The sequence below is a fragment of the Medicago truncatula genome, chromosome 6, assembly GCF_003473485.1.
Source record: "Medicago truncatula cultivar Jemalong A17 chromosome 6, MtrunA17r5.0-ANR, whole genome shotgun sequence".
In the NCBI taxonomy this organism is placed as follows: domain Eukaryota; kingdom Viridiplantae; phylum Streptophyta; class Magnoliopsida; order Fabales; family Fabaceae; genus Medicago; species Medicago truncatula.
This window is the reverse complement of record NC_053047.1, coordinates 31,614,512-31,626,902: the sequence shown is the minus strand read 5'-3', so window position 1 is coordinate 31,626,902 and position 12,391 is coordinate 31,614,512. Positions and strand designations below refer to the sequence as shown.

At 31.7% G+C, this 12,391-nt stretch overlaps 1 protein-coding gene across 1 annotated transcript; it reads left to right on the top strand.

The window, feature by feature from the left end:
- Positions 1 to 7,094: 7,094 nt before the first annotated feature.
- Positions 7,095 to 7,938, top strand: LOC11446693 (kunitz-type trypsin inhibitor-like 2 protein). Its single transcript, XM_003619530.4, has one exon. The coding sequence runs from the start codon at positions 7,169 to 7,171 to the stop codon at positions 7,817 to 7,819; it is 651 nt and encodes a 216-aa protein (XP_003619578.3). The 5' UTR covers positions 7,095 to 7,168; the 3' UTR covers positions 7,820 to 7,938.
- The last annotated feature ends 4,453 nt before the right edge of the window (positions 7,939 to 12,391 follow it).

Here is a 12,391-nt window from a genome sequence, read left to right as displayed (position 1 = left end):
TGGGTATTCCTCAACAATAGGTTCAGATGGGGTGTGTAACACATACAAGTGGGCTCTCCCTTCACTAAATGTTATCCAATTCATTCTCTTAGTCCCTATGTCACTATTCAGCCTAATCAATTCATTAACCTCCAATGGGTCATAAAACCATAAAGACTCTAAGTCATTGTACTCCATAGCTTTCAACCCACTTAGGACCTCAAGATAAGACCACACATCAGAATGACAAATCCATGTAGACTCACACCCATAGTAACCTAAGTGACCAGGTTCACAAAATGACCCCTTATGATGAACCACAACTTCAAACGTTTCCTCCTCCATTACTTAAAAATCCTGATAAACAAATGACAGATGTACACAATTTAACAAACAGGACCAGAACAACATATAAAACCAATTAAACTATAAAAAAATTCTCATGTGCAGACAAATTTAAAACCACATTCGACATGTACAGTGCATAACAACTATAAATAATGTAAAACCTTAAAAGCATCTTCTGTGTTAGGCCCCACAGCAACTATAAAAGCACAGAACAGCAACATTTCCACTACAAAAACTTTATAACATCAGAAACTTATCAAACTTTCAAAATACAAACCCTTATTGTTCAAACCCTAACTCACCAAGAAGCAATTTGTACAGCATGAGCAACAAAGCAAATGAAACATGTTTAGCAGTCACAATCGTATTTTATCAAACTTTCATTTCATAAACCCTAAACTTTCAAACCCTAATTGACGAAGCAATGGCCTAAAATAATAATAAGAACAACAAACCTGATATGTCGAACCTTTTCACAGTCGCAATCGCAGGTCACAGATTCGAGAATTTGCAGTTTCGTTTTCGTTTCACAGATTTGCAGGCTTCGTTTTCGTTTTCGTCTTCTCCAAAACCCTTTTTTCGTTTTCGTTTTCGTTTCACAGATACAGATTAGCAGGCTTCACATTCATCTTCTCCAAAACCCTTTCATCGTTTTCTTTTTCTTTTGCGTTCTCCTTTTTCGTTTCTCTCTCTACAAATCTCTCTAAAAGATCAACTTATGCCACCTCATACCCTTATCTCCAACCCATAAGCGCCACATCAGCGACCATGTGTGAGACTTAACGTTTCTTAATTAAAGTTTGACGGAAAGGACATAAACGATGGACGGATCTTAATTAAAGGACCAAAATGAGACTAAAATTAATTAAGGGACCAAAACGAATTTTGGTAATTATTTAAGGGACCAGATATATAATTAAGCCATTACTTTACTATCAATTTCTTTTTTATTATTAAAAAAAATATTTTGATGTTTGAATGTCCAAAGACTATTCACTTATGATTGTGACCGTAGTAGAATCTCCCATTAAAATATGTCTTTCAATTGACTTGATTGAATTTAAATATATATATATATATATATATATATATATATATATATATATATATTGGAACAAAATGTGTTTAACATTAACTCTTAAGAGTTTTGATGATAACAAAATATTAAAAATTGTCAATTGGATATGGTAATATTTGTTCAAGTCTACAGGACTATAGACAAAAATTGACATCTTAAAAAGGTCTTGGAAGAACAATAAAAAGCAAAGGAATCAACAAAAAAGAAGCTTAAAGCGTCTGAAGAAAACTGCTCCTGAAGATAAGGTGCTCTTGAAGACAAAGTGCTCCTGAAGTGATGACGTCATCAGAAACGAGTTAATCAGAAGCAAGTTTATCAGAAGCTAAAAATCACTAGAAGTTGCAGTTCATCAGAGGATGCAACTTAAGGCTTCAAAAGTTGTTTAATGGGGTTCAACCTCGTCTAAAGATTGCAGAAGACTGTAAAAGTGAAGCAACGGCTATTTTGAAAGGATTTGAAGGCATTGGATGCTTGTTCTTCAAAGAGCGTTGACAAAGTACGTTTGTACGAAGTTTACAACCACTACCTCCACTACTCTGTTTTTGTATCTGCTACAAGACAAGAAAAACAGCTCTGCCTGCAACGATGTTCCTTCACAATGGGAATGCATTTGAAATTGATCCTTCTTAGGACAATAACCATATCAGGCAAAAGATCATTGGTGATTGATCAAAAGCTTCAAACGACTCTATTTTGAATGTGCTGGAAATTCAACATCTCTTTCACACCTCTATCCAGACTAGCTTAATTGTTATTTTAGTCTCTTAAGTATATTTTTAGTATCGCTTTGGTTCTATAAGTAATAAAAAGTTTGTTTCAGTCCTTTAATTTCATCTCTGTTACATATTTTGGTCCCTTCCGTTAGATTAAATTAAAAAAACGTTAGGAAAACCCTAGTATATTTCTTCCCTATTATTCCTCCTCTTCTTCTTGATCTTTGTCTTCCACAACAAACAAACCCAGAAAAACTTAGAAAAAAATTCACCATCTTCAAAAAATATTCATAGACCTTCATACATACCCGGAAGAAAAAAAAAAAGTTAGATGCAAAACTCATCAAATAAATACACCCTCATCATCTGAAATTCAGATCTAACAAGGAATCAATCAAATAAAACTGCAATTTCTGGATCTGGAGCAACAATAACGAAACCAAATTTTTGCTGCTAAATCAATCAAAGAAAGTTTCGAGGTTGGTCAATGAGCATGGAGTTTCGTCCTTAAATTCCAATATCCCCCTCTGTTTGAATCAACCAAAGAAACCTCACTTTTTTATGTTTCTGCAACAACAACAATAACATTATAGAAAGTTTGAAATTTTTTAAGAATAAAAAATTGGGGGAATTGATGAATCGGTCTGAGATTTGTGTTTTTTAGTTATCATTTATCGATTGGAACAAGAGAGAATGGAACAAGAGAATCAGAAATTATTGGTGATGATTTTGTTAGAGGGATTGGACAAATTTACTTTTTTTTAATAATAATAATTGAGATGGATTTTAGTTTTAGGAATGAGAATTTTTGGATTTAGGGGGAAGGAGGAAGATGAGAAGAGAATGGTGTGGCCGGAGGAGAAGAGAATGGGGTAGCTGGAGGAGGGAGTTATGGTTTTTTTCTTTCTTCTGAGTTTTTATTTTGAAGGTATGAACAACATGAAGAAGAATATAAATGAAGAAGATGAAGAAAAGAAGAAAAAAAATCAGATTGCGACAATGTACTATTACTTACAATAGACCTCCAAAATTCAATGGTTTATGTTTTAACAAATAGATTAAATGGTTAAGTTTAAAAAATTAATGAGGTTTACGGTAGACCATCTATAATGTTAATCTATATAAGACATTTGAGATTAACCCCTTGACGGAAGGGACCAAAAAGTGTAACGAAAATAAAATTAAAGGACTCAAACATACTTTTTATTACTTATGGGACCAAAGCAATACTAAAAAAAACATAAGGGACTAAAATAGCAATTAAGCCATCCAGATTTGTATTTAACACTTACAAGAAGAATCGAAGAAAAAACTCACAATTTAATTAGATGAAATTACAAATCGGTTCATAAGTTGTAATTGTGCTCAAAACAGATTTCACATGCTTAAAAATAAAGCATTTTTATTTTTTATTAGAATACCAACTTTTTTTTAAGAAAAATAAAAATAAGATTAAAATAAAGAGGAAGTACAATACTGGGGGACATGGACATGACCTAGTGAATCGCAAAGAAACAATCCTAGAGCTAGTGTTTAGAGCATGGACAATCTAGCGCACCCACGTGTGGACACGAAACCAACTTGCAAAAAACGTAGAGCTAGTGTTTAGAGCATCTAAATAGGCGAAAAAATCTTATATTAACACATAAACAAGTCAAGTTCTAACAACTCCCTAAACAACAAGTCATAAACACCCTTTCAGACCGAACCAATCCAATTGTTGTCCAGATCGAGGAATGAGCAAAAGACGGACCTCAAACACAGTCCACCGACGGAGCATGAGGTTACTGCAACAGATACAGTTCTTAAGGTACGACGAACGATAACTACCGGCAACATGGAGTATCTACGCACCTAGCCCTATCGAGAAACATCTTGAGAATACAAGACTCGTTTAATCCAGATTGTAAGATACATTCAACAAATCCACGCACCGATGAACGGAACTTTAGAATCTAGATCCTAAATCCAGTAAAACTAGATAAAAGATTTTCAAACAGTCACCGAATCCGAAACAAAACCACTCCCAGCCTTAACTTCCTAAATAAAAACGAAAAATAAAAGAAAACAAAACAAAAACAACGATGACCAATGTAAAAATCGCAGGAAAACTAAGCAAACACAACCGGAGCGCCGCCGAAAACATTGTCGGACTTCCTTGGAGAAAAATCTTCTGCAAAGAAGCAGAACATATGCAAAACAGCCTCTATCCTCTGTCTGACATGGAGGAAGCAATTTGAGCTCTAAAATCTTTAGATATGAAACAAATATGTAGAACCAAAGTAACAAAAAACAACCACCAGCCAGAAACGGACAACACCGTAACCAACACAACAACAAACTTGCAAACCGACGAAAACGACAACGGAAGAGGGGAGAGACGTTGGATGGAGGATAATCGAAGGACAAAGGGGAGAACGGTGGTGCAGTCATGAAAGACATTGCACCATAACAGCAAGCATCTACATCGATGCGGTAGTTTTTTGGATGTGAAGAGGAGGTGAGGTTGGTGATGTAGGTGGAAGGCGGTGAGGTGGAACGCGGTGGGGTGGAAGTAGTAGGAGTGGAGAGAAGTTAAAATTTCTCTCCTTAGAAATTGATTTTCGTTTCTGTTATTCGTAGTACTCTTTTTAAGCTCTTCATTTCGATTAGAATACCTAGTTGAAATATTTCTATAAATGAGAAAATAATACATCTGATAAACGTAATTACATAGAGTTAAATGATTGATAATGTTTTAAAATATGATGATATTGTTATGATAAATATTAATTTATATCAAATATAAAAGGGTTATTTAACTATATGAGAATTCACATTTGTTTAAATATTTTAATGATAATTAATATAGTTTTTGGTGGATCTTATTAATATTTCATAAGTTTGAAGAGGTATATCATTACTTATATTATATTCTAATAGTATAATATTATAAGAACTTTTCTTTTTATGGATTCCGATCGTGAAGTCGTGAGTGGTCTTGTTTTTTATCTTGGTGTCACTTATTCTTTTCAATTATAGTTAGAGGCATTCATGTTTTCTGCGAATGATTCATATTTGGTGGTTTTGTCTTCTTTTACTCTCATTTTTTGGAAATTGAAATTCATGTGGTGATGTAATGACTTCTTTTGGATTTTCCTTGGAATTTTATTTCTACCGATATTGGTCTGATCTTTTTAGTCTATTTTTTTGTTTACCAACTTTTTTATTTACTTGATTCTTGTTCATATATTTTTTTGTTAAAGTGAATAGGATAATATGCAATTAAAAAAGCTTGTATCTCATCAATTTACTAAGCCAAAATTACATAATTTGTCTTTTAACTTAATTTTAGGTAACATTTTCGTCTTTTATCTTTTTTTTGTTCCAATTTAGTCTTTTATGTTATAAAATGCCAACAAAGTTATCTCTTTTCATCAAACTCATAAACAAACCCAAATTTTCATCATACAAACCAAGAACCTCATATTTCACTGAAAAAAATCTCATTAAAATGATAAGATATTGTCATTTTATAACATAAATGATTAAATCGGAACAAAAAATATAAAATTTAATTAAATCTTATTAAAATAGGAACAATCTACCATAATATAAAAAATATTACGGTGCGTTTGGCCTGACTTTTTTTCTCATTCTCTTCTCCTTAAAAGGAAAAGGAGGGCCAAACAAAATTTGCACAAAGCTCTTAACTAATTAAGGAACTTCTATATTGTGTGCAAAATTGAACAAAAGGAGAAGTTGTTGAAACTTGCTTTTAAACTGACTTTTCGCTGCTTTCTTTAATGTTATCCCGTTTGATTCCTACTGGCCACTTCATTTTTATTTTTCAAAATTTTATTTCACCTATCAAAGTTTGTTCGTTTGCCTCAAGCCATTTTTATAATCAAAAAGAGATATATAATAAATTAAACCAAAACGACAAAATTCTCCCCCAAAAAAAAAAAGCAATAAAAACTTGAGAGACGGTGGAAAAGGGATAGGAAACTAATTCAATACATAAATATTGTTTCTTTTATTTTTTTTACAGAAATAAATATACTCTAAAATACAACAATATATACATTTTTCTTTTAAAAAAGACAATACATACATTTTATTCAATTTATTTACAATTAATGTAAATAGTGTTCTTTTAAAAAAGAATCGAGTTTGTCTTCTCTATAGACGAAACAAAAACATCACATTCAACTCACATACAGAACCACAATGATCTAAATTCAAACTGAAGTGAAGGTGTTCAACCTAATAACATCAAAATTGTCAATTGACTTAGATTTTACGAACAAATACATTGATCTTTATTTTTAATATAATTCATTTATATGATGATACGACAAAATATTAATTAAAAGAATAGCATGACAACAATCAATGTTTTTCTCTTAATAAATTCAATGTTTTATTTTTTAACACTTAACCGAATAATTTGCAACTCTTTCCCTAAAAAAAATATTTTGTAACTTTTTGAAATAGCTTTTAACTAAAAAGACAGTTATTACCAAACGACTTCAACTTTAATTGTAAAGCTCTTTTTTTACAATTTCAGCTTTAAAATGACTTTTAGATCTTAAAAAGTCAGGCCAAACGTACTCTTAGTACACTATAATAAAAACCTTAATCTGATCTATTGTAAAAATATTGTGTTTTAATTTTAACACCCTTTTCCGATTTATTCTTTACTCAATTATGTTGTATCATTAGTACAGAGGATCAGCATATATAAAACTAAGGTCGTGCTCCTCGTGAAGGAATTAAAAATTCATAAAACAGGTTCCGTCTTCGTGGAACGCATGGAAGCTTTTTTAATGAAAAATACACAACTTTATTTATATTAAAATAAAAAGCACATTTAGGTGATCCTATCCAATAGTTTCCCACGTGTGTCAAACATGTGTCACATCACATGCTAGTTTCAAATACAATTATAATAATTATTATAAATAAATCAACACATTGAAAGTGTTCATTCTTCACTACTATTTTCCTACTATATATTGAGGTAGATGTAACCAACCAAAACACAAACAAAAAGCATCCCTATCTAACAATGAAGCATCTTTTATCACTAACCCTTTCCTTCTTCATCTTTGTTTTCATCACCAATCTTTCACTAGCTACCTCAAATGATGTTGAGCAAGTATTAGACATAAATGGTAACCCCATTTTTCCAGGTGGTCAATACTACATTTTACCAGCACTTCGTGGCCCCGGAGGAGGAGGAGTAAGATTAGGAAGAACCGGTGATTTAAAGTGTCCGGTTACCGTCCTACAAGATCGTAGAGAAGTCAAAAATGGTCTACCAGTGAAATTCACCATACCAGGAATAAGTCCTGGTATAATTTTCACTGGTACACCACTTGAGATCGAGTACACGAAAAAACCTAGTTGTGCTGCATCAACAAAATGGTTAATATTTGTTGATAATGTTATTGGAAAAGCTTGTATTGGTATTGGTGGTCCTGAAAATTATCCTGGTGTGCAAACATTGAAGGGAAAATTTAATATTCAGAAACATGCATCTGGATTTGGTTATAACTTAGGGTTTTGTGTTACTGGATCTCCTACTTGTTTGGATATTGGAAGATTTGATAATGATGAAGCTGGAAGACGTTTGAATTTGACTGAACATGAGGTTTATCAAGTTGTGTTTGTTGATGCTGCTACTTATGAAGCTGAGTATATTAAATCTGTTGTTTGAATTTCTATTTAGATAACTAGCTTATGTAACTTTTGTTTTTATTGTGTAGAACTATGTTCTTGAACAATTTAAACATTTAATAAGTGAAATAAGTTACCTTTGCTTCTTCCTTTCTTGCATCTAGTTTGTTGGAGTTGTTCATGTTTTCCCTTTTTATTTTCAAATAAACATACACACGTGGTAGGGGAGTCGAAGTTTGAACCTCGAACATAGATCAGGTTTAACTATTTTTGACATTTTTACCAGTTGAGTTAAAATTTATGGATTTGTTTTAGAAATATTTTAAGAGGGAGTTAAAATTTAAAATTTGATTTAGTGAAATATGATTGAAAGAAAAATAAGTAGGGTGACTGATTTGGCCGTTCTTTAATTTACTATTTTTAATATTAATTTTTTATCAATAGGACTTGGATCAAAACAAATAGTGTATTCTTTTTGTCTTCGTATGCATTTTATTCTGAAATTGACGCTAAAGATATTTGAATAGGAGATTTGAGATGAGCATATTTTAAAGTCTCAAACCAAATAACACAAGTGAAGTGGGTTAAAAATGCTTTGGTGTTATTATATTCTAATTTTAGCTTGTTAAAAAAAATTATTTGAATTTGGCTGGAAACTTGGTTTCAATTTTATGATAACCTAAAAAAAATTATGTCCGTGAAAAAGTAGAGGGATTCAAATATCGGTAAACGACGTGAGTCACGATGCATCTCAAGAATAAATATATGGCCACGAGGATCTCGGGAATATATTTTTAATAAATTTTTAAGATTTAATTAAAAAGTACAAGGAGTGTTAAGAAAAGGAATATAATCACTATACATAAAACATTTAATGTCCCACAACAAAAACAAACTAACACATTACAATCTATCTATAAAGCTAACATAGTACTCATTTCGTCTCACAACATGTGTTTTATGGAGTTTTATACTATTATTAAAAAAATAATTAATAATGTTAATATTGATGATAAAATATATATCATTTATTAAAAAACATTTATTAATTATTATAGTTAGTAGAATAGTTCCTGACCAAAAATAAAGAATAGTTATAAATGATTGAAATGTGATAATTAACACAATGTTTGTGGAGAAAGTAATAAATGTGGATGGAGGAAGTACAATTTATCTCAATATGTACACTTATGTTGATGTAAGAAAATAGTAAATTAGGTTTAATTGACAAATATTATTTAGCCTATCAAGTTGGTCCATTCCCCTCAACAAAACAAAAAATGGTCTATTATTTTTGCTCAATATAGTTAGTTAGCTGATTTAGCTCTTTCTTTGATTGGTTTATCTCCTATTTAGATGTTATAACTAGTTGAATTACATCACTTAATTTTATATACTTTTGGGTACATATTACTTGACTTTTTCAATATGGTCTTTACTCTTTAAAATAGGCAAACTTTAATTGATTTGTCTCATTTTTACATGAGTATATAAATAACCTTGGGCTTTTCATTGTTTCACTACTTTAACCTACTTATGAACTTAATTGGTGCTTCTATTTTAAAATCCTTCGATTTTATTCCCTCTTTATGAACTCAAAAATAATGGTGTGAGATGTCATTCGATTTGATGATATAAAAATTAACGTTAGTGAAATTAGAAGAAAAGCACCAACAACTTTTAGTTTCAACATAAAAATTTATTCATATTTGTCCTTTAAGTTTAACATTTACACCATATTATCTTTATGTAGTTGTTTTGGTTTCGAATTGGTTATTTATGTGAGTAAAACTGAACAGATAATCCTTTAATTTTTTTCATTACAAATTGATCACTTTTTTCATCGAACTTTGTTAAAAGTTGCTTACATAGGATTCTTTTTAGGGGCATGATTTAGAAAGACTCAAAACACTTATGAAGTTGCATAATTTAAGATAAAATTGAATTACAACGACTCAAATAAAAACAATCAAAATGTTCCTCAAACCATTGATAACTTCTCTATATGACCTCTTAATTGCCTTCAAATACAAAGAAAATTACTAAAAACATAGCCTAATTTATCATATGATGTTCCATCATCATGACACAACAACAATAACAAAGTTTCAATAAATTGTGCCCAAACTCCGCTAAAATATTTGTACAAAAATACTTTGAAAAATACTAACAAAATTTTATCTTAGAATTTCTTAAGAGTTTAGGCATATTATGTGCTTAAATTAGTTTACTACTATTTGAGTCTCAAGTGTAAACAAACATCGAACTTTTGTAAATTCTTAATCATGTATGATTAAAGGAAGTCCTCTAGGTGAGAGGCAGGAAATTGTAGACTTGGTGTTTAACTCTTTGTAATAAAGTTTGATTATAGTTGAAAAATATTTAAAGTGTGAAGGGATTATAAGTAATCTTAAATTATGGGGTGAATTAGGACTAACATCTTTGTACGACTTTGTTTGTCTTTTTTGTTTTGTTCAGGTATTTGTTCGGTTCAGATTGTCAGATCAGCTTAGATCCAGTGCAAATCCAATCAATGACTTTGGTGTCGTCAACGTTGCATATCTTGAGAGATGGGTATTCCGGAGACTTGAATATAGTCATATGTGTAGGCTTTTGTACTTTGCCGTTTTATGCTATTAATATGGATGTTGTGAGTTTGTTCGCAGATTCATCCTTTTTGTTTTTAGCGAATTTGCATTGTATCAATGTACGCTATCAATTTGAATGAATGAATATCATTTATTTTTGTAAAAAAAAAAAAAAAAAAACATTTAAATATATCATTCAGTGATAGTGGCTTAACAGTCATAGCCCCCCACCATTTGACCGGTCATCATTGTGGCTTAACAGTCCAATTATATGTACTTCAAAAACTTTTATTTTTTATATAGTTCAAAAACAAAGATATAAAATAAAGGATACGCTCCTCGTGGAAATATATAAATAATTATGGATATGCTCAAATATAGGTTGTTGAATATCCTTTGGCCACGAGGAGCTGGTTAATTTATAATTTTTTATAAAATTCTCCATAGTTCCTTTAAACCCAGAGTATAGTTGTTGAATATCCTTTGGCCACGAGGTTGTTGAATATCAATTACACCACCCACTTGCGAGGGCTTCGTTTAAACCCAAAGCATAGTTCTGTATAGACTTAACCCACCAAAATTGGTATCAAAGAAATCGAACTTGAGAGGAACGAACTCCAATATCACAAGTCAATCACTAACCAAACTCCACGATTAGTATATTATATGATAAACTACCCTTATTATATATATAGACACACACATACATGTTGGGCTATCATAAATAATCTTATTTGTAAAAACTAGCTTTAAAACGAGCACTGACATATCCGTCTTTTTATTTGTTGACAATAGACGATAAAATAGTTTAATAAAAAATAATGAAATAAAGACGCGCATTAACTTGTCAAAAAGAACAAAAAACAAGAATAATTTAAAGTGGTGCCCACCGCCAAACCAATACCATCATGGATCCTAACTATCTCCCTCCACCACGTCGAACCCTCCCGCCCCTACGTGTAACCGCCCCCAACAAGGTCATATCTAGCGTCTAAGAGTCGAAACCAAAGACCCTCTCTATATATCCATCTGCAACCTCCAACACCATTTATCCAACAGTGTCAAATTAAACTTTAATTCTCCTTACCCCTAAATCGCCAACCTCCTTGTCCAAATAGATGGACCCTCAATCAATCCAACAAATTTTCCTATGATCTTCACCCCCGCCCCCTGGAAAAAAAAAAAACGAATTAAAAGAGATTCAATAGAAGAGATGATACATGAGGAAGCTTTGCAGAAGGAAAGAGCATAGACATAGAGCGAGCTCAGGATAGACTTTAGAAGAACAAGTTGGCGACCACGAAAAGACAAGGTTCTACTTTTCCAACTGGACAAGCGGGATTTAATATGATTAACAACAGGGTCACAAAAATTCAACCGACGAGAATCTCCACCAACGGGAAGGCCGAGATACATAACAGGCAAGATAATAACCTTACAATTCAAAATTGCGGTTGCTTCAAGCAACCAAGACAAGCTAACATTAACTCCAACAAGCTCACTCTTGTGAAAATTCACCTTCAAATCAGACATAGCTGCAAAAATTAAGTTAAAGAACAACACGCATAACCTGACATTAGCCCAATTTTCCCCCAAAATAAGAGTATCGTCTACAAATTGGAGGTGGGATATCTATAAATAAATATTGTGGCCGTGAACCATGGCCACAAAGATTGTTTCAGTTTGATGATTTTTATTTTTTTTTAGTTTTTTTTTCTTTGAATTTCCTGTTGGTTTGTTTAAGGTTTTGGATTGGCCTCCCTCTTATATATATTTTTCGGTTTCTTTAGTATATATATCATTATGCAGTAGGCAGCATATGATTAGGTTGTTTGGAGATGTCAACCTAGTTGGGATGTTTGCGTTTCCTCTTGATATTAAAAAATATAAAATGTGCTCCCAAAACAGATATATTATTACCCATGAGGAGCTGAATAATGTGCTACAAAATTAAGATTATGAATCCAAGACCTGAATCAGCTTTTGTTATACGGTTGAATATAATATTTTCCATGAGGAGCTCA